The sequence below is a fragment of the Alternaria burnsii genome, assembly GCF_013036055.1.
Source record: "Alternaria burnsii strain CBS107.38 chromosome Unknown 728, whole genome shotgun sequence".
NCBI classification, from domain to species: Eukaryota; Fungi; Ascomycota; class Dothideomycetes; order Pleosporales; family Pleosporaceae; genus Alternaria; species Alternaria burnsii.
Window position 1 is genome coordinate 516,933 of NW_024066122.1, and position 24,945 is coordinate 541,877.

The 24,945-nt window shown below is 51.3% G+C and overlaps 12 protein-coding genes across 12 annotated transcripts; 6 read left to right on the forward strand and 6 right to left on the reverse strand.

Annotated features, from left to right (window-relative positions):
* Positions 1-164: 164 nt before the first annotated feature.
* On the forward strand, positions 165-5,854 carry GT037_009534 (globin-like protein; the record flags this gene model as incomplete). Its single annotated transcript, XM_038934581.1, has 8 exons — positions 165-564; positions 612-730; positions 1,782-1,788; positions 2,488-2,823; positions 2,876-2,955; positions 4,147-4,493; positions 4,890-4,984; positions 5,034-5,854. The coding sequence occupies 8 exons, from the start codon at positions 165-167 to the stop codon at positions 5,852-5,854; spliced, it is 2,205 nt and encodes a 734-aa protein (XP_038782856.1).
* A 1,743-nt stretch (positions 5,855-7,597) lies between these two features.
* Positions 7,598-9,427, forward strand: GT037_009535 (uncharacterized protein; the record flags this gene model as incomplete). Its single annotated transcript, XM_038934582.1, has 1 exon — positions 7,598-9,427. The coding sequence occupies one exon, from the start codon at positions 7,598-7,600 to the stop codon at positions 9,425-9,427; it is 1,830 nt and encodes a 609-aa protein (XP_038782857.1).
* Positions 9,428-10,657: 1,230 nt separating this feature from the next.
* Positions 10,658-10,876, reverse strand: GT037_009536 (duf-domain-containing protein; the record flags this gene model as incomplete). The annotated part of the gene is made up of 1 exon (XM_038934583.1): positions 10,658-10,876. A coding segment is annotated over one exon (219 nt), but the record flags the coding sequence as incomplete, so codon positions are not given.
* Positions 10,877-11,404: 528 nt separating this feature from the next.
* On the forward strand, positions 11,405-12,021 carry GT037_009537 (transcription factor tfiid complex subunit taf13; the record flags this gene model as incomplete). The annotated part of the gene is made up of 2 exons (XM_038934584.1): positions 11,405-11,462; positions 11,531-12,021. 2 exons carry the CDS (start codon positions 11,405-11,407, stop codon positions 12,019-12,021), a joined length of 549 nt encoding a protein of 182 aa, XP_038782859.1.
* A 438-nt stretch (positions 12,022-12,459) lies between these two features.
* On the reverse strand, positions 12,460-13,065 carry GT037_009538 (uncharacterized protein; the record flags this gene model as incomplete). Its single annotated transcript, XM_038934585.1, has 1 exon — positions 12,460-13,065. The coding sequence occupies one exon, from the start codon at positions 13,063-13,065 to the stop codon at positions 12,460-12,462; it is 606 nt and encodes a 201-aa protein (XP_038782860.1).
* A 374-nt stretch (positions 13,066-13,439) lies between these two features.
* Positions 13,440-15,533, reverse strand: GT037_009539 (uncharacterized protein; the record flags this gene model as incomplete). The annotated part of the gene is made up of 5 exons (XM_038934586.1): positions 13,440-13,446; positions 13,499-13,577; positions 14,223-14,450; positions 14,525-14,876; positions 14,934-15,533. 5 exons carry the CDS (start codon positions 15,531-15,533, stop codon positions 13,440-13,442), a joined length of 1,266 nt encoding a protein of 421 aa, XP_038782861.1.
* A 503-nt stretch (positions 15,534-16,036) lies between these two features.
* Positions 16,037-17,509, forward strand: GT037_009540 (uncharacterized protein; the record flags this gene model as incomplete). Its single annotated transcript, XM_038934587.1, has 1 exon — positions 16,037-17,509. The coding sequence occupies one exon, from the start codon at positions 16,037-16,039 to the stop codon at positions 17,507-17,509; it is 1,473 nt and encodes a 490-aa protein (XP_038782862.1).
* A 221-nt stretch (positions 17,510-17,730) lies between these two features.
* Positions 17,731-18,714, reverse strand: GT037_009541 (uncharacterized protein; the record flags this gene model as incomplete). Its single annotated transcript, XM_038934588.1, has 1 exon — positions 17,731-18,714. One exon carries the CDS (start codon positions 18,712-18,714, stop codon positions 17,731-17,733), a length of 984 nt encoding a protein of 327 aa, XP_038782863.1.
* A 485-nt stretch (positions 18,715-19,199) lies between these two features.
* GT037_009542 (uncharacterized protein) lies at positions 19,200-19,361 on the forward strand (the record flags this gene model as incomplete). The annotated part of the gene is made up of 1 exon (XM_038934589.1): positions 19,200-19,361. One exon carries the CDS (start codon positions 19,200-19,202, stop codon positions 19,359-19,361), a length of 162 nt encoding a protein of 53 aa, XP_038782864.1.
* Positions 19,362-19,956: 595 nt separating this feature from the next.
* On the forward strand, positions 19,957-21,744 carry GT037_009543 (uncharacterized protein; the record flags this gene model as incomplete). The annotated part of the gene is made up of 1 exon (XM_038934590.1): positions 19,957-21,744. One exon carries the CDS (start codon positions 19,957-19,959, stop codon positions 21,742-21,744), a length of 1,788 nt encoding a protein of 595 aa, XP_038782865.1.
* Positions 21,745-22,061: 317 nt separating this feature from the next.
* GT037_009544 (uncharacterized protein) lies at positions 22,062-22,516 on the reverse strand (the record flags this gene model as incomplete). The annotated part of the gene is made up of 2 exons (XM_038934591.1): positions 22,062-22,387; positions 22,441-22,516. 2 exons carry the CDS (start codon positions 22,514-22,516, stop codon positions 22,062-22,064), a joined length of 402 nt encoding a protein of 133 aa, XP_038782866.1.
* A 968-nt stretch (positions 22,517-23,484) lies between these two features.
* GT037_009545 (carbohydrate esterase family 8 protein) lies at positions 23,485-24,495 on the reverse strand (the record flags this gene model as incomplete). Its single annotated transcript, XM_038934592.1, has 1 exon — positions 23,485-24,495. The coding sequence occupies one exon, from the start codon at positions 24,493-24,495 to the stop codon at positions 23,485-23,487; it is 1,011 nt and encodes a 336-aa protein (XP_038782867.1).
* Between the last annotated feature and the right edge of the window lie 450 nt (positions 24,496-24,945).

The following is a 24,945-nucleotide window of genomic DNA, read 5'->3' on the forward strand; positions in this document are numbered from 1 at the left end:
CATGCGATTGTGGGGTGATTGATTGCGAGTGCAGCATGATACGGTTTCTGGGCTTCTCTGCGAACTCCGCATCACGATTTGACATCTTCCATTTTACCTGGATAGCGCAAAGAAGTGTGTTGCTAATTTCCTATTACTCGCTGTGGACGTCTCTCATCCCCAAGATGCCCGCCTTTGAAGGACTCAGCCCGCTGTCATCTTCCACTTCAGCATGCGTAGTTCCCACGATCGAAGAACATGAAACGATTTACCAATACGAGCCGATTGTCGCAAACGAAGAACTGCGTATCCTTCTCTTAGAACCAGGCGTGTTTGGAGAACCACTAGTTGGCAGTCTCTTGGTGCGAAAGATAGGAGAGAAAACGCTGCATGATAGAGATTGGGATTGGGTTCCGAAAGGTGACGGCAATGAATGGGACTTCGTATCGTATTGCTGGGGATCACAGAAAGATCACACATACTTCAGCTGCGACGGTCATTTCCTCCGCATCACCACCACGGTAGAAGACATGTTGAGGCATCTACGAGAGCCGTTCATGCTACGATATCTTTGGATAGATGCCAGTATGTAAGATCTCACATAGGTTTGGTGTTGGCTAATTGTTACCTAGTATGTATCAATCAAGCCGATAACGAAGAAAAGAGCCTACAAGTGCTCTCAATGGGAAAGACATACACAATTGCCAGCAATGTGGTAGTTTGGGTCGGCCCAGCAACAGATCAAGATCGAGTAGGTGATTTGCTCCCCATATTCGATGATACGGACGTGGAAAAACATGCCTCTCGTGTGCCAACTAGGCCTATCGATTCGGTCTCTTTTGCTTTTCCGTCTCTCGATGCGTTCTTCTTGCGGGGGTGGTTTAAAAGGAGATGGATACTACAAGAAGTGGTTCTGAGCCGCGAGTTGACCATACGATGTGGACGTCTTGAGTTCACGTGGCAGTCATTAAAACATAGCGCGGATGTTCATTTGGACCACGAAGACAGTTTCCACTGGAGTAGTGGCACCCAGGAAGCCGCAACGCAAATCACCATGTTGGATGGACAGACGAATCACCAAAGGTCCATTCTGAAGTATCCCCATCTATCCAATAGCGAGAGTGCATTGATCTACTCACGCATACTTCAGCTTCTGTTAATCTTCGATGCCGCCCAATGTGCAGACGAACGGGAATTACCTTCCGAAACCTCTCGCAGCAGGATAAAAGCTGGCCGTCGTGGGTACCAAGCTGGAACACTTTCAATAAGATGCCACATTTGGGGGGGGTGTACTCGTCTAGTTATAAGAGATCAAGAAAATAGCCTGACGAAAAGTTCTATAGCGCATACAAAACGCTGGAGGTACAGCCCTGGATTCTCCACACTCGATATTGGAGAGATGAAAGGATTATGCTTGTCTAGCAGCATTCATCCTATCTGTGATACCCAAACAAGCCAAGGCTGCAGTACCGCGATGCAATTCTTCATGAACAGGTTGTCACGATGGCCTGTTGCTGGACCCTCCCATGATTCCTCAACCTCGGCGGCTCCAGTGTTATCAGTTGCGATGTACAGCGCCAGGTTCTTAGGTATCAAAAGCGAGGCTGAAGTCGACAAGTTGTCCACAATACTTTTACCCTCAGGCGAAGAATCAACGCGGTGGACAGTATTGTTAGGTCGACAGATAGATCTCATACATCGCACCGTCGATACGGAGATGCTTAAGCAACTACCAGGTGCAAGGATAGCGCCAACCGATTCCGACAGCACTCGTCTCTTGCAGGAAGCTAACCAGTTGTTAGACGGACAGTATGCGTTCTGTCTCGATACCAGCGATGAACTCATATTTGGTCTTGCTTTTGTGCGTGTAGAACCTGGAGACTTGGTATTTCGCAGGAAAACGACTTCAGATCCCGAACTTGTCGTTGAGCCTGTATGTGCCCTGGTCATTTGGCCATATCGATCTTCCAGCTCGCCATGTCAAGATCTTTTTCGCTTCGTGGGTGTTTGTGTGGACTCTTATGCTCTCATGCATGGCGCTGGTCCAAAGTACGAGGAGCACGATATCGTGTTAGTGTAAAGATGAGAAGAACTCTCATGCGCTATGTACGCCTTTATAGAAAGGATTGTTAAATGAAGAGACATGATGCGTAGATGATACAGCTCAAGCAACTCTCAATTCTCACCAGGCCAAGTCCTGCATGATTTGTACCAAAAAAAACATAGCTTATTGTTCCGCATTAGATATCGAAAGGTGACACACGCCCAGCAGGGACAGGTAGGCTGAGCCGTACAGCCCCGCCGCAGCCTACCCGGGCGACAAGTGCGGGGTGCGAAGACCTGGCCTCATCACCTCAGTCACCTCATGGCTGTCTCTTCGCCGTCGCTACTTTTTAACTGAGCAATGGCCAGCAGCATTTCTTCGCACTTACAATACTTGCCTTCGGCCTGCATAGTTCAATAGTCATGGAATGACGTCACCTCGTCATGCAACAACACACACTGCAGGTTTTACATCAACTCAAAGATCGCATGCATCCAATATGGAAGATCAGAACGCATATGAATACTCTCCGATAGATGCAAAGGCTCAGATTCGCGTCCTGCGCCTTGAGCCCGGTACGTTTGCAGAGCCTTTGATCGGCAGCCTTTTGGTACGAAAGATTGGAGACAACGAAGACGATTGGCCAGAATACGATGGCGTGTCATATTGCTGGGGGCCACAGGACAACCTCACGTCCTTTACCTGCGATGGAAAAGCTCTTCGTATCACGGCCGTTGTAGACGACATGCTGCGCCACCTGCGAGAGTCTAATGAACAACGTCATTTGTGGATAGATGCGCGTATGTGCTGATGTCTGCTGAACGACAAGGATACCACTGATACGAAGCATAGTTTGCATTAATCAAGCTGACACACTTGAGAAGAGCCAGCAGGTGCGGTCGATGGCCAGGATTTATGCCTTCGCAAGCAAAGTGCGTGTTTGGTTAGGTCCTGCAACGGATGAGGAGCTGGACGCCATACACCCGATGTTCGATTCAAGTGATTTGGACGAAGATACGTTGTGGGGCATCATCCAAAAGAAATATTCCCAACCTGCCTCGGATATCGCAATGTCAGCCTTACCTTCAATAAGAAAGTTCTTTTCCCGGGCTTGGTTCACACGACGGTGGGTTTTACAAGAGGTAGCAGTAAGCTGGGAAGCAGTTGTTCATTGTGGGACTGATGAAATTTCATGGTACCAATTTCACGAACGCGCAGACTCTCTTTGGTGGGCTTACAAGTTGGCCCACGGGGCTGATGCCACGACACGGACCCTTAACAATATCATCATGCTCAAAACTTTCGGCAAAGACCCACTAAACAGCCGTGGAAAGACGTCTAGCGACAAGTCTGTGGCTTATGTGAGTATACTAGATCTCATGCAGACGTACCACACATCCGTATGTGTAGATGAGCGTGATCGCTTGTATGCACTCTATGGCCTGTTACCGGGCGCAATCACGCAAGACGATGGATGCCCTGGACTGGTTCTGCCTTGTCCCGTGGATTACAATCTACATTTCTCAGAGACCTATTTTAACCTGGCCAGCGCTTCCATAAAAGCAGGCCTAAGCCACAAAATCTTTGTGCATGCTATTGAATTCGGGAACCTCGCCCAGCAGGAAGAGACCTGGTCTTCATGGGTACCAAGCTGGAACAAGACACGAAAGCTTACCAACGTTGGCAACCTTCTCAGGTATCTGCGTCCATTCCAATCTTCCTCGCATAAAAAGTCCTGGAGTTGTTGTCCTAGAACTATACAGAAGCTTTGGAGAGAAGAAAACCCGAATATCACGGATGTGGGCGAGTCGAAAGCACTGCACCTATCTGGTTTTCTCCATCAGATTATTCACACCCAATCAAGCACGGGCAAATCGGGTGCGATATCATACTTCACCAGAATTTTAGAGAGCCAGGAGGACCGTCGGATATCCGATATATATAGATCATCCATGGCATGGGTAATCGCGCTTGCAGTCCAGTGTATACCGACCATGTGCTCTCGACCAGCACTCGATCTTCAAAGCATCTTGACTCGGGGGGGACAGACGAGAATTTCGGACCTAGGCTTTGAAGAAGAGATATTTCTCTGGATAGCTGCAGAGCACGTTTTTGGATTACAGTCGTATGATCGAGAGATATACTATGCTGGCATCAAAGTGCCCAAGGACATCAACGTGCCTGAGTTGCTCTCGGAGATCAGTGGATTACTAGAAGGCTACGACGCGTTCACCTATGAACACGACAGGTCCTTCAAGTTTGGTATTGCTTTCGGACAAGCGGAGCCTGGCGATTTCGTGTTCCGCACACCGGGTGCAGTTCGTGGACAAGATGCACGAGACTCCAAAATTTTACCTTCAGCTTTCGGGCTGATTATACGACCGTATAAATCCGAGAGTGACGCAAGTCCTACTACCTTCCGTCTTGTGGGCATGTGTATTGATTGGCACCCCGATGTGAAGGATCCGGAGTTTGTCGAAGTAGTTTTGGTGTAGGGGCCGTCAAAATGAAACGCCGGTTTACGGGTAACATCAGTATGTTCCGATAAAGAGAGGTGGCAGTACTGGAGTATGCGTTCTGCATGGACCGTAGCGGTCTTGCGATGCGAAGGCGAGTGTCACGCCATCTTACGACCGAACACACCACCATCACGCACGAGCCACCTACCTGAGTTGGACGCCTCGTGTACATCGGATGTGACTATGATATATGTCGCAGGCTGAAGCAGAAATAGTCCTCAATATCATCACCGCTCAAGAATCATCACAACGTCTGCAGAATACGTCTGCAGAATTTACCGTCCATTGGAGAAGCGCGATCTACTGTCGCCATCACAGCTCAAAATGCCTAATATGACGCCCCTCAGTCGCCGACCAATGCAGCACATTGACCGCCGCGATCTCTACACAAGCCTAGAAGCAAGAATACAATACCTACATTCATTTCTCGACTTCAGCTCACGTAAGTTCGACAAGATTTCCCCCTTTAGAACTTGGCCCAACAAATGCAGGCGACATCGAAGCCCTAACAACAGGCGCCAAATACATCAAAGCGCTCATTCCCGCCGTTGTCAACATCGTCTATAAAAAGCTGCTGCAGTACGACATTACCGCACGAGCCTTCGAAACCAGATCGACGTCGTACGAAGGGCCGGTGGACCCTAATCTGAGCGAGAACTCACCCCAGATCCTGTACCGCAAAATGTTTCTGCGGGGCTACCTCACAAAGTTATGCAGCGACCCGTCTAAAATGGAGTTCTGGGAATATCTCGACAAAGTCGGTATGATGCACGTGGGTCAGGGACGAGCGCATCCTTTGCATGTGGAATATGTGCATATTGGTGTTACGCTCTCATTCGTCCAAGACATCATCACCGAAGCAGTACTTTCACATCCCAGACTCAAGATGGATAAGAAAATCGCATTAGTAAAAGCACTGTCAAAGGTCATTTGGATTCAAAACGATCTCTTTGCAAAATGGTATGTTCGCGACGGCGATGAGTTTGCAGACGAGCGATTAGTGCCTGAGGTTGAGCCGGAGGGTTTCTTGCATGGGAAGAGGGTTCTGCGTGACGGCAGCGAGAGCGAGAGTGAGATTGAAGATGCAGCGCTTGCGGCGGGTACTTGTCCTTTCAAAAATCTGGCAATGACACCGGGTCGAGAAGGCGACGTCGCGCTGAGGAGCGCGATAAAGCGGATGAGTCGAGGGGAAGTAGAAGTCAGCGATGGCAATGTGGTGGGCGCCGTAGATGAGCTGGCATCAACACCACCACCAGGTGTGGGCGCTTTCGCTCACAGTGCGATACCACGGGCTGTGGGTAGCAGCGCGTGATTTGCAAAATCTTGAATTGCGATAGGCGTATTTTTTCTTACTTTTCGATCATGTATCCTGCGTTCTCGATGGTTAGAGGGTCCTGGTTAGGGAGAGACATCTGGATTCGGAGTGGGCATCGGAGCGGTTAGCCCACGTGCCGAAGCAACGCGTATCGAAAGCACGGGCGAAACCGGAGACGGAAGAGGGCCCGGGACCGCGATCAGCTTAGCCCTCAACGCAATCCATCACCATTTCTAATAAGAGTCATTCTGCTATAGAAGTTGCCTCCATATAGTGCTTGTGACTCGGGACAATTTTTCACGGAACATTCTCGCCTATTTGCATCGTATTAGAAATATATTTGCCAAGCCTTCACATAAAGTCACATGACGTCTTCAATCGTGAGAGGATGATGCATGGAAGCCGATCGCCATCGTGGTGTTGAGAATGTTTCAGCTGGGGGGTGCACTCTCGCAGCGTATCAGTGGACCGGCTGCTAGTCGCCAGTGTGTGGAGGGCAGGACTAAGGCCAGGCTAGGCTGGGACACCGGCGGCACTTTGTGGCGTTGGCTTGGCTTGCATGCGCGTCCACACTTGGAAGCATAATTGACCTTGGGCATCTTGGGGCTAGGACGAGTACCTTGTTCCACACAGCAGGAGTGAGGTGTATACTTCACCGGACGTTGATCGAGGCGTTGGAGGTGTGGTGGGAGCAACACGCGTAGACCATCGGAGAGTAAATAGTGTCCCTGCGATCGTTCCTTGATCCGACGCTTCCGCTTTGTTGTGAATTGTCGGTCTACGCGAAAAAAAAGTCGTCGTGGGCACATTTGACTGATAGATCATCTCATGGTGCCCTCCCAGTGCTTACCACGTTGCGAATCCCCCGCGGACAGCCCTAAGCCGGCAAGCCGAATGACATAACGACTGAGACAAGACTTGAGTCGTTAAACGTTTGCTGGCAGCAGGTTAGCGGACACGCCCCTTGGCTAACACTTAGCGAAGGGCCCCATAATGATGTAAATTGCGCGAAAAGCAAACCTTACGCGTTGAGTCGAGAGCGACATGCCCCAGTGAGATGCGCGATGGACACTGGGCGGTGGAGAGGTGCGATATGTTGGACGGCTGTTATTTTTCGCATGTGAATTGCTTTGTCGACGACTTTTGTCTGAGACGCAAGGGCACACATCGCCAATTCCGGCAAGGAGGTGGCTCAACAAGGGTACCCCCGCTAGCGCCGCTTAGCTTAGCCCGTACGTGCGGAAATGCGCTGAATGACTGCTCCCCCCCCGAACTTCGTCGTCGCTGCCCTTCATCACAACATCATCGCCATCTGGCACACCATCCCCAACCTCCTCCCCCACCACGCCTCTACACGGCCTTTTGTAGCCCTGCACAACTGTAATACACCCTTCGATCCTGTATTCACGAATTCTTTTCTAGGATTTCGTGCTGGTGCGGCTGTTTCTTCCTTATCAAGTGGCCGATCATCGCGCCTCTTGCCCTCCACGTCACCATCGCAACGGCTTAACTGCTTGTTGCTTCTCTTCCTGCACTCCTTCGCGCACACTTGATACCCCCTACCTGTTTTAATATTCTTCCCTCGCACGACTTCTGTTCGATTTTCTCGTCGAACTCCAGTCGCGCATTACTGTTGGCGCAACGTCATCCTGCAGCCTTACTAGCACCTGGACTTCGATGCGCACGACCCTCACAACTACAGATGAGCTCTGTTGGTTTTAGGCTTCCACTTCTTTCACAATGCAGTCCATGTTCCGCCTCCCATGGTGTAACGAGTCGCCTGGCGACAAGATCATGGAAAAATCTACCCTTCACAAGTCAAGACCGCTACCGGTCGTCGACATGCCACACTTCATGAACAAGATCAAGCGGAAACGGACTGACAGTCCTGAACCAGTAATGAAGAAGTGGAAGGGCGCGCACGGTGAGATTAGAGCTGTCAACGGAAATGCAAACGCAAAAGCCGCTGCCGAAAATGAACGTCCTGCAGACGCACCCAAAGCACCTGCAGAGGTCCTAGACGTCAGACCAAAGGCGCAACCCTCGAGGAAAGAGGGCGCCAGCAAGAGCAAGGCATCGAAATGTTCGCAACCGACCACCAAATCTGACTCTATCAACACGCCATCTACTACCATGGACTCTGGACTGACTCCTGTGCAACAAGCCATCGAGGCGCAAATCAACTACGAGATTCTGCTGAAACACAACGAACTCCGTTTGATCGAACAGGAGCTCGCCAAATGCCAGGTTTCCCTCGAGCAGCTAAGGCGGTGTTCGCTCATTCCTTTCCCAGGTACCGAAGGTCTCAGTGAGGACGTCAGTCTCGGCGTTGGTGCTTCGTTGCAACCCGCCTCTGGCTTTACGGAACCGCAGTATGCTGCTCCTTGGGGAGTGACCGACGGCCCGTACACTCGGCATTATGCAAAATGGTTGATCTCAGATGCCAAGTTTGACCCCGTTTCTGAACGCGCACTTGCTCAGCAAGCTCAAGGTTACTTTGGCGCTGGGGAGGGCAGGACGACGCGCGGCAGTTTTGCTGACTATGGGTCAGCTCACAGAGGCCGCACGTCGCGAACTTCGACTGGAATGTTGAAGCTCACTCCTCTTGGTGAAACTCCAGCACCAGCGCCCAAGGTCGACCCGCTGTTGCACAAGCGATCGACAGACGGCCAGTGGGTGCGCTTGTACTGCGCTCCCTGTGGTCACAGCAACTTTTCCAACACTCAAGGTTTCTTGAACCACTGCCGTATAAAGCATCAACAGGTCTTTAAGAGCCACGACGCTGCAGCTATTACCTGTGGTGTGCCTGTCGATGTTAACGAAGTTGGGACTCCTGTTGCTGCCACCGAACCAGCCAGCACCCCAGCTGCGCCGCCAGCCGTAGCTTTCCCCGTCCCAGCAACTCCTGGTATCGTTCACCCGCTAGCATCACAGACTGCACCTGCTCCTCAAGCTCGGGAAGTACATCGTGATCCAAATGCCGCGCCACGTGACGACTCCAAGACTGCCACGCCAGCTAGCTTCGTCAAGTCATCATCCATGCCATATCTCGCTGCGCGTTTCCAGAACAGCGGCGCACAAGGCGACTTCAAGGAGCTTGTCGAGAATGCGCGTTCAAAGGTCGACCTCGACGCAATAGACGCTTCAGATGACGATAGTCCGGCACCAACTCCTGTCTCGGCCGTGCCACCCCATCTCGCCCGTCTCCCTGCCAGCGCTCCCGCAAGCAAAGCCCAATCGTCTCGACCTGGTAGCAAGAAGGGATCTCATTCCAGCCACGCACGCCTCCCATTGTCGTTTCCGTCACCCAACAACGACCATCACGAGCCTAGCTCACCGGTAGATCATCATCTCAGCCCCAACACCGTTGAGTCGAACCCTGGTCTGGTTAGCGACCACGATGACGATGATGACGAGGACGCGGATGACGCGCATAGCCAGCCTGATCTCCACCACGTTGACGTCATGGTCGAGGACGGTAGCGACGTTGAGGGTGCGCAAGAACGTAGGGGTTCGCGACCAGCGCTCCATGGGTGCTTTGAAAAGGGAGAGGGGAGTCGTGATCACTAATGACAGTCAAGAGCGAGTTAGGTCCGGCTCTTGGCTGTTGCGGCAGTGACAAACGACTTTCTGATTTCCCCTTTTTCTTTTTTTTCACGATGGAGATGGTTATGTTGCTCATGGTTCTATTTTCTTTCCCTTGCCCTTCCCCTCCAATTTACTCTTGAGAAACTTTGGTTTTGTGGTGGTGGCTTTTTCTCTCCCCACTTGTTCGCTTATACATGGGTTCGCCAGCAATGGACGGGGAGTTGGGTCCATTTGACTGGGATTTTTTTGTCCTTGTTTTTTCTCTCTTCCTCTCTCTGTGTCTCTGTCATCCTTGTCCCTCAACTTGTTTGTTCTGTTATGGAAACGCTTAAAATGTCAGAAACTCTCATCTCACGAGATTAGTCCAGGCGCTGGAGACGTCGTGTATCATCAACTGCTATAGTACGAAATTGGGTGTGTGTGTGTGGTGTTCTATCGGGGGTGGGTGAGGGAATTAGATGGATTTGGCGGGGGGTTTTTTTTTGTGCTGGTACACTGGCACAGCACGATAGCAGGTGTAAAAGCTTGCTTACATGTTTTGTATATATCCTTTTTAATCTTTATGGAAAGAACAAAAAAATCTCTTGAAATGCTCACTGGCTTGCAATGTGTGTGTGTGCGTGTGCGTGACTTGATGAATGGCTTTATTTCTCGTGACGCTGTTGGTGCTTGGGGGGTCCTTTTGAGCCCTGTCGAATCATGACTTGCACAGCATTTGTCTTGTCTGTTGACTGAGGTGCTCATTCTCCGCTTTCTACTTTGTATCTACCTTGCAATCTTTCGAGGAGCCTTTGTTGGACTCGACTACATTTGAATGATGTGGTACATCATGTTAGAGTAACGAGCCGAGCATATCCGTACCGTGGTGCTTCGACACGTGGGTAGCAGTCCACTCTCGTGAACATCATATCTCACATCTTATGACGACGCTCATTATCAGCTGGGCGAGTAAAAAGAGGTCGAGGAGATGGAAGTAGAGAGAGAACCGTGGAGGTCTCGCCTCTTGACCATCCTCTTGTCTCCGCCCGTGTCCCCCAGTATACCTTGTACAATGCCGCTCAACTCATAAATTGCAATACCTATATATCGTCAGCCGTCGATGCTGTGTAGACATCTAGTCCTCCCCGCTCGATTCCATATCGTCTCCCGATCCATCCACCCATCGTCCCTGTTCCCCCCTTCCCTTCATAACCCCGCCATTCGTCACACACATCAAGAGAGCCCTTGACTTACAGCCATGACTACGCACGCCAGACTGACGTACGGACTCAGCCTCTCGCCTATCCTGGCCGCCTTCCACACGGGGCTGATGTAGTACGAGTCCTTTCTTGAATCGAGGAAAGTGGGGAACGTGGCGTGCGCGTAGGTAGCGGTGCAGATTGTGAGAAGGATGACGAGGAGGAGGGATTGGAAGTTGAAGAGAGCAGTCTGTGGGAGGGCGGGGGTGTGTGGTTAGCTGGTTGTTATGGTGGATGATGGGGGGTTACGGACCATGGTTGTGAAAGTGCCCAGGTGGCTTCTGGGAGACAGTGAGATAAAGAGAGGGACTGCGTGGGAGGTAGCTCGTGTGTTGCTTTCTATTCTATTCAGAGGAGGAGAGCTGATTCGGAACGGTGGGTTGAGAGTTGCTGCCTCTGGACGCGCGCGCGCTTCTGAACTAGATTGTCGTTGTTGTTGTCGTCGCAAGCATATGCGCCGCGGCGGCCTTGTCGGGGACCGTGCGCGCCCGCATGCGACCTCCGGGAGGGATCGTCATTGCAGGTCGCGCGCTAGTGTTGCGGACAATCGCGACTCCAGATCCATCGCCAACTCCACCTCAGGAGTTCTCCTACGTGCTCAAATCCAGACCCAGGTCCAAAATCTCCCCGTATCGCGCTTCGGACCGGCAACGCGACAAAGACGATCCAACCGTATTCCTGAGCTGAAGGAAGCGCGACAAAGAGACAACAGCACGCCAGCATGACGGAGCCACGCATGAGGCTGCGGCAAAAAGGCCAGCAGTTCCCCACGCAAGACTGTAAGATGTAGCCCTTCAGCCCCCCTCTCACCTTTCCCATAGCACTAACACCACCACTCCTTAAACAGTAGAAGCCTTCCTCCTCGCCTTTGGCGACAACGACTACCCCCTCGCAGAAACAATGCGCGTCCTCGACGAAATCATCACAGACTACATCATCGAAACCTGCCACGAAGCTGCATCTGTCGCCCACCACGCGCGCCGCGCCAAGATCAAGCTCGACGATTTCAAATTCATGCTGCGCCGCGACACGGGCAAGCTGGGCCGCGTGAGCGAGATGCTGGAGACGGATAAAGAGCTCAAGAGGAAGAGGAAGGCGTTTGATACGGATGAGGGGGCGGTGCTGCAGGACAAGGATGGGGCTGCTGGTGCTGGTGCTGCTGGTGCCGAGGACGCGGGGAGGGGGGAGAGGGAGAGTAAGTTGGGGCGGCCCAAGAAGAAGGTGGATGGCGAGGGAGGGGCTACTGCTGCTGGGGATGGAGAGAGGAAAAAGAAGAAGAAGAAGAAGGATGGAGGGGGTGGTGGCGGGGATGATGCTAGTACGGTGAGGAGTGGATGAGAGTGAGGGCTTTGTTCTTGGTGTGCAACCAGGATATGCGATGACAATTTTTTATAATCAAAGCACGTCGTGCTGCTGGGGACTCATGGGAGCAACAGAGGCTCGTCAACTCGTGCACATTGAGCTACTGAGAATTGTAGCTTTAAGAGCAAGTATATGGCTGTTGGGATAAGGCCACGGAACATGCATCACTAGGAGTATCGGGGTCGTTTGCAAGGCATTCAATGGCGTTTTTCATGGATACCCACTCAGGCCCAAAGAGCTTGTTAGAAAAGATCAAAAGTTTTCCATTCAAACATGTCTTGCCTGTTGTCATGGCATTCGCATCCAGCGTTGTTATCATGTTCGCGATCCCCGTCTATAGTCTAAATGAACAAAATCTAGTCCACGAAACCCAAATGATGAGGCAACCCTCCAGTTTTGTCTCCTCTTCTCCGTCTACTTGCTTCCCTTCCTCAAAGACACGAACCGCTCCTGTTTGAATTTCCTTGGGCGGTTGCTGATTTTCCTCGGCTTCGTTCCAATCTCCCTTGGCTCCTCATGAAATCTCCGCTCGTGATTTCTCAGACTGTTTGTCGATCTGAAGACGCGCTTTCTCTTATGCAGCAATACACATGAACAGCATTCAAATCCCCCCTCCATGTTCTTCACCTTTCGCCTTCCTTGTGTCGCCCAGAACCCAGCGGGGTAGCGCCCTGTCCCACTATCCCCAACATGCTGACGTGCACTAGGAAAGCCCATGGCGAACTCGTAATTCACGTCACACCACGAAATTGCCATACCGCTCTGATGCGGCCCAGTCGGATATGGCTTTGGCTCCGGACGTGGCGGAGGCGTGTTCGGGACACCTGTAGGTGATCCCTCAGAGTACCCATGCATCAAAGATTGCTGACCAGAGAGCGTAGCAGGACTTGTGTGCTCTTCGAGTAGAGAAGAGCAGACGAAACAGATGTTTAAACCCTTATGAGAAGGCTGAGCAACAACTGCGTCGGGTGTTTCATGCTGAGTATGGCTGCTCTCTGCAGCGATGTTGGAGTATCCCATCGAGGAACAGGCGCGCGTGCCTCCATAACAATCTCCCACACCCAGCCCATGACAGCTGAAAACAATGTCATGTTGATCAACACATCCACTAGAGATATTAGAGATCAATCATGGAGAGAAGACATGATAATGAATAGGTATGACAGACTTGCTAAGTCTAGTGCAGGGGGCATCATTGCCAACACCCAAGCAGTATGGGTGCCAGCGGACAGGCAGAGGTCATGCATTCATGCAAAGGCCAAGGTACGCAGAGTCTGTATTCAGACAGCCCAGAAGAGATTTCGGCTCCTGTCCATATCTTACCCCGATGCTCGCTCTCCTGACTTGATCTGCGTTGGCCATTTGTCCCCTATTTCGCGACGACGTGTTGCCGATTACGCTCTTCCGGGCAGGAACTTTCCGGGTGTTCACACCCCCCTCTGATGATGGCTACGTTCCTGGGGAGGAATGGTTTGTATCATCATCGTCGTCGTCGTCGTCGTCGTTGGTTTCTTTCGATACGCTCCCCAGGTCTAGCCGATTAGCGGTGATGTTGGTAGGGGAGACTCACAGGAACGATCCGGAAGTATCGATACTGAACAGATGGCTCTGGTCGGAGCCTGCCGCGAGACCAAAGTCAAAGTTGTTGAGGAGTGTGTTGGAAATATGTCGAGACATTGGTCGCCGTGTTGTCGCGTTCTGAGGCTGAAGACTTGCTTCCTCGTCGCTCGCTGTGATGTAAAGGTGAAAGTTATTCGTGTGTGCAAAGGGCTGATGAGCACGACGCGAAGGACTTTATAGCCTCCGCGAGAAGTATCTGAGTAGGCACCTGATGCTTCAAGAACGGTGTAAAACGCGGTGTGGGTGCGAAGCGTGAGATTCGAGTGTGAAGTTCATGGAGGGGCAACACGCGTCGACGCGTTTTCGCGCTTCCATCCAATGAACACCCCAGTCAACCGCACGCTGACGTAGCGTGGTCACATGGGAAAACTTAGTGGAAGATAAGGTGGTATGCCAATAAACCACATCTGCTATGGCCAAGTCTACCCAGCTTTTGGTTCTCATTCAAGAAGCATGGAAACCGATATTTCCGACTCCGTACGCTTTGCAGGGCCTATACATCATGGGTGTATTCTACTACCCCATGTGGATCACGTGCTCCCGTACAAAGCTCTTACCGCCAGTCTGTCTTCCTGCCACCTGTAGTGAGCCCTTTTGTGCCTGCGTCTCAGGCTCCGTCAAACTAGCTTGTCCAGCCGCCGGTTCCTTTGCTACGTAGAAGAGAAGATACGGTAGACTCGCGCCAGGTGGCTTGAACAACCTAACCTTTTCGATATATCGGTTCCCTCCAAGTTGGTCCTTGTGCTGTAGTAAGAGGTAGCCAGCCCATCGGCCCACCGGTGAGCCTGCGTTTAGTCAGTGCCCACCTCTTCATGGATGTTTATCGGAAGTGTCGTTTCCCAGGTTGGGCGTGACATACCCAGAATCGCCTTCCCTCCCTTCGTTTCTATTTTGAATTCTTCTCCCGGCCACAACTTGTACTCACTCTGCGGCGGATTCAGTGTTTCCAGCGCACTTCTAAACAGCTCTCTACTCCCCGCGTTCATGACCTGCGTGACGAGCAGATACTTCAGGCCAGCGAGATCAGGTGCATCGACGCGGTTCCACATGGCCCAGGCAATGTCCTGCGTCGTACCGATATGCGGGAGCTCTTCGGGGAGGGGTGTACGAAACCACGTGTATGTCTTCGCGGAATAAGTCATGCTCATCACGTTCATGAGAGCTACAAGGCCGTTAGGATTGACAGCAAATTCAAAAGATGCACCTGTAGCCTGGTGATGTTAGTACTGCTTAGTCGCAGTGGTACTTTTCAACAGGGGATTATTCACCCTATACTCCTTGCCACAAACATCATAGTATTGCTTCGCCTCAATTGGTAAACTCCCGTCCTCGTTTCTCTTGATAGCCACGCCATCCCGGTGATTCACCTTGAAGCAATGATTCGGTCCCCCATCCTTACTGCTCCTAGTATCCAGACCAAGTTCATCAAACGCCGCCTTGATCTTGTGATAACCATCGAAATCGCACTCCTTGGCTACCGTAGCGCTTAATGCGTCGCTGTCGTCGAAACCCCACTTCGCCAATTCGGCTTTTCCGTCACCGGTGAAAGGTGATTGACACGTTTCGGCGAACTGCGGGAAGTCTTTGAAAAACCAGCGGGCGACACTGTCCTTGGAGCGCATGGCCGAGTCTAAAGTTTGGCCGATCGAGATTGCTTTCTCGAATTTGGTGGGTGGGTTGGCGAGAGTGTGGACAGTAGAGGCATCATGGTCGTCGGAGATGTTGCTGAGTTTCGCACCATCGACATCGGTGTTGTTGTAGGCATCGAGAGTGAGATTTACGGTTGTACTGTCGGTGGGGGTGGGTGGGAGGATACGTGCCGAAGCCAATGCGACGATGGCTAGGATGTGGAGGATATGGAGCTTCATTCCGGTGCGAGCCTAATCGAGGTAAGAGTGTGAATTCAGTGTAGGCAATCGAAGGCAAGTAGTGGAGCAAACGACATCGAGTACGCTGCTGGGAGCCATTCGTCGGTAAATGAGGTGAGGGAAGTGAGCGTGACTTGCAGGTGCCGCCCGATAGCAGTGTGCTACTCAAGAATCACGGGACTACTAAATATCCTGTTGAATGCTCTAATGCAGATGGCAGACCTAATGAGAGTTCGAACGACGTTCATGGCTCATTGAGATTGCATCACGCTGTGTCGACAACTTACGCAACCCATGCCTTCACGCTGTTTAGTGACACTATTACCAACCACGATGCAGGAGCCTTTCCTAATCACCTTGTTTCATTGTACGCAGCCGTAGGTGCCTAGGTATTCTGTCCACATAAGGAGGCTCGCTTTCAATGTATTTCTTCCTTCCTAATATCAACACAACCAAACTAGCCGATCCACTGATTTCAACTCTTGATCCCCCCGGCGTCGAAAATGTCGTCACTCAAGGCACCCTTCAATCGCTTACCAAATGAGCTAAAACTTCAGGTATTCGAAGAACTATACCAGGATTCGATGACAGGTCGACGAGACTACATCAACGCACTGAAAGTCTGTCGCCAATGGAATGTGCTGGGAATGCCACTACTCTGGACTTACATTCCGATCAACGAACGTAACATTATGCCATTCGTCCGTTCACTTGAAGCGGCGCGACAAACGACAGGCGCTCTTGTGCGCAATCTCTCTGTGCGGCTTAGTCCACAGACCTCCAACCCCAATGCGGCGAATTCCTTACGTCCCATAGCTGCATCAAAGCAACTCCCCGTACTTATTGCCAGTCAGCTGAAAGAACTGACATCATTCTCATTCGTCACCTCCAATCTTCCGTTTGATCCGCTCCTCCAAGGGTCCACGCTTAAAGCTTCAATATATGCTGAACACGAATTGGCAATTCCGATTGAACTTTGCGCCTCAATGATCAATTCACTGCCACTGTCCTGCTCAACTCTTGAGTTTTCCGTGGATGATCTCGAGCCTGACGAGAACAGCGCCGAGGAGCGTATCCAGATGCCCGCCACTAATCCCTTTTGCGAAGCGTTGAGAAGACGAGTACCTCACCTCGAGCATCTGCGCATTCAGGCAGACGAAATCTCGCCCTTTGTGTTCGATGTACTCATGACAGGCCCGCCTTTGCCAAAATTACAGACTTTAGTTCTGAGCCTGACGAGTTTGAATATTCCCAATCAGCTGGGCATGCAATATACCCACTTAGGCCCCAGATATGCACCCGTAGCCGAGATAGGATGGCTGAATCCACAGGCTAAAGCACTTGCCTCATTGCAATGGCAAAATATCATCACTCGGGAGCTGCATACATCCTGGCAAGCCGGTCGCTTTCCATCGGTTACACATCTCCTCGTTATGGGCAATCAGGACCCCGAATCCATCGCAGATTACTTACGGCCGTTTGGCCGTTATCATGACGAGTACTGCCTTTATACAGTCGATGTCTTGCTTGGAGAGATGGAAATCACTCCATTTGTACCTTTCGGCCACGGGTTGCGCTCCAACCACACTGGGACAGACCGTTATCTGAAAACAGTAATCTACCGTACGGGGGATGGCCAGCTAAAGATCCTAGACCACAACGCAGCAGGAATACACCTCTGTACCAATCGACTTTGGAAGACAAGTACGACAGGTATCCGGGTCGTGAAGGAGACTAAAGAGATGAGCAAGTACAATCTCAAGTGGATGGAGCCTATGCAACAGGGCATTCCTCTCGACACTTTCTGTGAAAAAATCATAGCTGAGAACGGCCCAGGTTCGGTGGTCGGATACTATCTTCGTTCTACTATGAGCACCCTCCGCGGCGGATGGATCAAAAGCGGTATTGTGGAGTGGTACCATACGATTGATGACGAGACCGTGGAGTTTCTTGGACAGACAGAAGAGCAGGCATGATGGTTATGCTGTGTCAGTATGCTAGCGTGGAACAAGACAGCAGATTCTATACGGGTTTACGATGGTAGTGTAGTGGATATATAGATTGCAAGCTACTGCGGTTCCAATATGTATGTTTTGTTAATGTCAATCAGAGTTGACTCTCATTCTAAGTATATACATGAACATCTTTTCAGCCTTTCTCAAGTACTACGGTGGGTATCAGATATTTCCGACCGGAGCTAAGCGCCCTTGACCAGGCGAGCGAGCCTGGACCTAGTCTCCCAGCCCCAAGCGCCAACGCTGCGCTTAGCCATGGCAGCAACACTCTCAGCGTAGTTGCTGGTACCGTGGCTAGGGTCAGCATCAGCAGACTTGCAAGTAGAGCCAGCATCGTAGTTTCCAAGAGGACCGTTGACAGGAGCAAAGTGCTGCTTCTCGCTGGTCGTGCCGACCATGTTCTCAGCAGCCTCGGGAACCCAACCGTTGATGAAGTCACCGTGCGAGCACCACGCAGGTCCGCATGCCAGCTTGAAAGGCGCGGTTCCAGACCAGCCATTAGGCAGGGCCTTGCGGAGATCGTAGCGGATGGAGAAGCGGAGCTGGGGCATGGACTTCATGCCAGCAGGGCACCAGTTAGGTGTGCCGTTCTCGCGGCTCTTGTAACCGGTCTCGAGGGTCTGCTCGTTGACGCATTGGGGAAAGTAGAGGAGTTGCTGAACGTGGGTGCCGCAGGTCTTGGAAGGGAAACCGTTGGCGTCGAGGGCGACGCTCTCGCTTTCGCAGGCCCACTCGGCCTTTGCGTTGACGTCCATGGCGTCCTTGGTCATGGCGCCGGCCTTGCCAGCAACCATCATCAAGTCTTGTGGGATAGCGACCTCGGCAGGGGTCTCGCCCAGGTTGTAGTATGCGCTGAAGCGGAAGACGGGGACGGGCTCGTAGTTTTTGCCATCCTTGGTGTAGAGGAAAGTAGGGACCCAGTACGTGGACAGATCGTTGGGGTTCTCGGCGCTGGTGCAACCCTTTTGGAGTTCAGCACTGGTCTTTGTGCTGGCGACGACGGCGTCGGAGCCGTAGAAAGAGTGGAGATGCGACTTATCGAACTCGCCAGGGAAGACAATGGGATCAATGTTCTTCTCCATAAAAGGAGGAGGGATCTGGATGACGGTGTACGCGTTTGCGAACTGAGCGACAAGGGCCGCAGCGAAAAGAGTGTAAAGAGACATCCTGTGCCTTGGTAACGAATGTAATGAACGATAGACGAGATTGAAAAAAAGGATAGTAAGTAAAGTTGGTAAGAGAATGAAGAGCGACGAGGAAAATACACGAGGCGCCAATCGTTGTACTTATGCCTGAGGTTCGCAGGGCGGGTGGCTTCATGCTTACCGTGCCACAATCCAGGGCATCCTTCCCCCAGCGCTATCGAACCTCCACCAAAGTTTCACACCTCCTGGTGTTTTCGCCCAAGCGAGACATGTTCGCCGTTAGGCCTAGAGCTATAGTGGGCTCTAGGGGGTGTAGCATGAACGACAGCTGATGTTGCCGAGGCGCTAGTGGTGATTTGACGCTGCTCATTGGTGGAGTGTGGATGCCAAAACACTAGTGCCCGCTGTCCCGTGTTTAACAGTTTCGAAACTGCGAAACAATCTGCCTTTGCACTTGCTTTTCATCTCCTCCGAACGGTTATCGGCTTTACGAATACGGAAACACGATGTGGCGCACTGAGTCGGCGCAGTACGGTGTGGCGGAAGAGACGGGACTCACTGCCAATTCGGCTGGCCAACAGACTAGTGCGACTGCAGTGATGCGTGCGAGCATTTACGATGTCGAAAAAAGTCTAATAATGAGTAATCAGAAGTGGATGCGACATTGATGATTTGGGTGCTGGTGTTGCGACAAGATTAGGGATGTGGCGCGAGCAAGTGTTCCATGCGGCTCTCAGCCGTCACCGTCCAACGATGCGTTCAGGCTGGGCAGCTGACACCCCGCACCTACACCTCGCGACCAGGCAGCACCCTGCACTGACACTACAACCACACCTACTGCCATCTATAACTGCATAGCAGATGCGCAACTCTCGCGCTTTCTAGTCATTATCGCGGCTGGGGTATCCACCATATGCACGACTCATCTTTCTTGTACTCGGCTGACAGATACACGCCTCCGATCTCTGTCACTGTGCTTAGCTCACTTCGCTGAAAAATTGCACGTGTATGGAAGAGAAAATAAAATGCTTTGTGAAGTATGCTCACGCATATTCTCAAGCGGCGTCATGGTAGGTGATCATCATACTATCTTTGAGTCGTTCACCAAAGCAGCAGCAGACGGTTGCTATATATGTGCTCCTCTTTTGAAGCATGCAAGAGTACAGATGAGCGATATAGAAAATTGCTTTGCCGCTGCCTGCAGGTACAGATGGCGACAATGACAGACCCCGCAACGTTACTTCGTTTGACATACGAATAAACATGGAGGAAGATCAAGTGCAAGATGTGCTTATGCGCGAGTTTTACGTCATACCAAGAGCACTACTACCGGTAGCAGCTGGTGTATACCGTAGAAACCCCACCATTCCTGTAACTCAATCGATCGAGGCTGCGCTGGAGTGGATGAACTCTTGCCTAGACAAGCACGAGCGATGTCAGAAGCATACTCCACCACATACCTATCCTACACGGCTCCTTGAGCTCGGAGGTCATAGCTTCCGCTTGATCCTCTCACAAGACGAAAAACCTTCAGGCCCATATGCTGCTTTGAGCTACTGTTGGGGACCAAACCCCAATTTTCTTCGCCTGACAGCCAACAACCTACCGGAATTTCAGGACGGACAACCTTATACCAGTCTTCCCATCGCTTTCCAAGAGGCTATACACATCATAGGAAAACTTGGTATCCAATACCTCTGGATCGACGCCCTTTGCATTATACAGTCTGGGTTTGGTAGTAGCGAGGATTGGCAATTTGAGTGTGGACGGATGCAGGAAGTATATTCGAACTGCATCATCAATCTATCCCTGGCACAAGCAGCTCATCCCAACGAGAGCTGCCTTGGAGGTTATAATCTCGACTCCACGCTGCCATTCGAAGTTGATGTCAGTAAGACGCATCATGTGGGCTCCACGGAGATTGGTAAATACACCGTAGTATCTCAAGATTACTTCACAGAAGCACTTAACGATCAGCCTATTGGCAGCCGCGCGTGGGTCATGCAAGAACGCTTGCTGGCTACTCGTGTCTTGAGCATTGGTCATGGAGAGCTCTTCTGGGACTGTGAACAGGTTCCGCATGCAAGCAAATCTCTTCCACACGGTTTTACACACTGCTCCGACCAGGCGAAGTTCTTCAGAAATCAACTTGTTCTCCCAATACCATCTCTTCCGCGCATTAAGGATAGCGAAGATATGCAAGGCAACAGGTCAACACCAGATAGCACGGATTTGGAAGAGATCTGGGCCAAAATCATAATGGAATACAGTGCACGTGAGCTCACGTACCCCCAAACTGATAAATTGGTGGCGCTTTCAGCTATCTCAAGACGCATGGGCTATGCCATGGACGACACGTACCTAGCCGGTCACTTCCGCAAAACATTGCCCCTCAGCCTAAATTGGTTCACAGACAGACGAGGTTCGCCCATGTCACTTGCTAAAGACAGAGTACCGAGAAGACTGCCCAAGTCCTCGAATCCGATATGCGACGGCAACTGGAACAAAAATCCGAGCTGGAACTTGTTCATTACTCCGAGCTGGAGTTGGGCATCGGTGGATGGCCGATTGGAGACGGGGTGGACTTATGGAAACGATATGACGTCGTTAGCAGCCATGGAAATGTATGAGTTCTCTCCAGTAGGCCGAACAGGTCAGGAAGAACGATTGGAGAACGAACTTCTCTTGACCATCCGGACCTGGTGTCGGATCATCGAATCGAGTAATTTTCGCCGAGCTGTCAGGATCGAGCTAGGATTCGTGACAGATGGACTACACGACTTATATTTCAATATGGACGACATGGACGATATACCAGATGATGGAAGCCAATGCGTGCTTGCCGCACTGAGTTACAGTGTTGATGGTGAATTCCAATCGTTGCAAGGTCTACTTTTAAAAGAGATTGGCTTCGATGGTGAGAAAATATATGAAAGAAAGGGCCATTTTGTATGGTGTTTCGATGAAACAGATGAAGACGTCGAGGGAAACGTCTGGGAAGATTTGGAGACATACTTTCCTCAGGGACAGTGTTCGATTACCATTCGTTGACACTGCCTCAGCAGGTCTTATTCTCTCTGTGTACTTCGTCTTTGATAGGAAGTTTCTAGTTGAAGGTACTAGTCCCTATTTACTATTTGACTGTTCGGGCGTCCGCGACCGCGAAGGGAGGGGGGGGGGGTTGTTGGTCAGATAGTCGAACATTCCAGCACGAAGGTTAAATGGTGAGCTTCTTTCCACAAAACCTTTGGACGCACCGTCATCATATGGTCTCGGGATGGATGTCGCATTGATAGCGATCAGATTGTTCTTCAATCTCCATTCGCATTGGGAGTTCATAAAAATCTATCGCGCTTCTTCACCAACCTCTACTTATCCGCGGCATCCAAAGGCTTATTCTGGCCATAGTTCAGCGTTTTCTCCCTCTTCTTCGCATCCGACTCCTTAGGGTCGTGCTTCATGTTATCCTGGCTCTCCGTTGTCTCCTCCGTCGCGCCTGCTCGGTCATGCTCTGGGTGGCTAACTGGATTCTGTATCGACGCATGATCGCCATCGTTCTTGTCTGTTCGGCCGACTGAGGCGCTCTTGTTGATGTCCTGGCTCTCGGCGTTGCTTGCTTGGGGGTTGGAGACGTTGGATGCTTGGCCTGGCGCTGCGCTGCTGGCGTATGTGCGGGTAAGAACGGGTGCGAGGACTGAGACGAAACATGTCAGTAGTTTGCTTGTTGTCTAGGGCGATAATGGCTACCTTCACTTCGTTGTTGCAATGAGCGGGATGCGGTGGGCGCCGAACGTGAAAAGCTTTGGAAGAAACGTGATGCCATCTTGATTTGAGTGTGTTGTCGGCTGTGTTTAGGAATTTCAGAATTAAAGTGCCTTTGAATGCAGGAAGTTTGAGCGAAACTGCGAAGCATATTCGTTGAAGTCTGTTGTTGACGTGCCTCTGATGTTGCCGAAACGTCATTATGAGACCCCAGGGTCGATCAATGGAGAATCGGCATCCTCATCATACGCGATCAACTCTTCGCTATCCATGACGGTGACAAAGATTAGCGAGGATGATTTCGAACCATGTTCTCGACAGCTGTTTCATACGTTTGCGCGTGCGGTCAAGCCTCAACGATCGTGATGATGGCGTACACTAGACGCTGGATGATTGTAGCAGCAATTTGGAACCCAACTTCCTATGCAATCCGACATATTTATTTATCAAAGGTGCATAGTGCTTAACCTCGTTCTGCGCCGCCACTACGTCTCAGATTCGCGTTGTCAGTAGTCTTACGGATAGAAGACGTCATCCCGCTGTCGCATTGTCCCCACCATTCCGCGGAAGTTTGCCGACGAACATTGTCGTCTACCACCCACCTAATCGCGCCGCGTTGGAAGCATTGAGCGACAGAAGCGTCCTTAGCTTTTATTTAGTGATTAAACTTATCCTACAGATTCTCCAACACGATATTCTCTTTGTCTTAGTCCGTTTGGCTTACAGCCATCCATCGTGACTTGTCAAACGTGATTGGACGTCGAAACAAGGATAGGCCAAGATGAACATCCTCGTCAGCAGAGCTACTGTGAGATTGGTAGATCATTGTGCGAACAAGGGCGCTAAGCTCATCAGGCGTACGTTACACGTAGGATTCTTACCTGTCAGAAGCTTATGCATGAAGCGCCGGGCCGCGCAGGGTCATATTGGTCAATGGGATTGATTGTAAGAATACTGAACAGTACGGGCACCAGCTCCATCAAATTTATTATACAAGAATAATAGCTTCACCACCCCCCCCCCCCACATCTACAAATAGTCCGCATCAACCCAGTTCTCCTTCTCAAAGCCCCTGCCAAACAGATCCGAAGCCTTGATCGGCGCAACAGCCTGCGACGAAAAGTTCGCTCTCGCCTCAATATTAGCACCAGGTCCGTAGTTCTTGTACTCCTGGTAAACCACATTATCAGTGCTCTGCGTGTTATCCCATCGAGACCACCCCTCAGGCTTCACAACGTCGCTGAGGTAGCTGTTCTGGAAGATGACCCTGGAGTACGGTCTCCACGGGCGGCCCAGCACAGTCGTGTTGGTGCCGTTGGTGCCGGACACGTTGACCTCGTTGAAGACGTAGATGCTAGTGTTGTTCTCTGCGTCGCGGCCGTTGGCGGTGATGTAGCCGGGGCCGATGGCCTGGATGTCGATCTTGTCGAACCAGGCAATAGCTCGCTGACCGAAGATGAAGTCGACGGCTCCGTTGACGAAGGATTTGGCGTAGATTTGACGACCGTTGTTGGCGAGAATGGTATCCTGGTAGCCGGTGAACTGGCAGCCGTAGAACCCTTGATTTGTCTTCTGTGCGCTGATTGCAAGCGCTTGTCCGTTCTGACGGAATTGGCCAGCCGTGTTGGCGATGTTCAAGTTGTAGAGCCGGACGTTTGGTGAGTTCAAGCGAAGAGTAGCTGTTCCGTCGTTGTTGAGAATCTCGGGCATCTGCCGAGAGAAGTTGTTTGTAAGAGTGACTTCATTGTCCTTGTAGCCACGTGCGTTCTTGGTGTAGCCTTGGATGGTAATAGGTCCGACATGAGGAGGGACGTAGACTTGTTCGTTGTAGACGCCGGGTAGGATGAAGATCTTTTGCGCATCAGTTAAGTTGTGCAGAGCATCCACGGCGACACTGATGTTGGGGTAGCTGCCGATGGTAGCGCCAGTTGCATCGACCACTAGCGCGCCTCGATCGGGCTTTGTCCTGGAGTATTTGTCGGCAAACGCCCCGGAGAAAACGCTTGCAACTGCAAGGATATATTTAAGTTGAATCGCCATGATGAACGACGGGTAATGAATGACTTGAGATCTGGTTACCTGGTAATCGGGACGGCCAGGTACTTATACCAAGCCTTAGAGACAAAGAGGTGCACCCCTTTACTGGATTACTAGAATCTATAATTGTTCCGTCGCACTTATACATTCCGGGCCGACTATCGTGTAAGCGTGTAGAATACCATATTCCCGTGGACATCGTGACTTTGCGGGGAAGTGTGGAGGCAAACACCGATGGCGCTGTATCATTTGATTGGTGGCACAAGTCGTTCCGTCTACGATTTTACCCCAGACTGCCTAAACTGCCGTACGTGAACCTGGGGTAGGAAGACCACATTGATTCGCATTTTGGTGTTTTGCGAAGCGGATGAGCGGAGTGATGGGGAAATTTCGGGTTGTTTGGAGAAGAAGGTACATAAGGCCGATATTGATTAGTTGCCGCGCGGCGGTCCG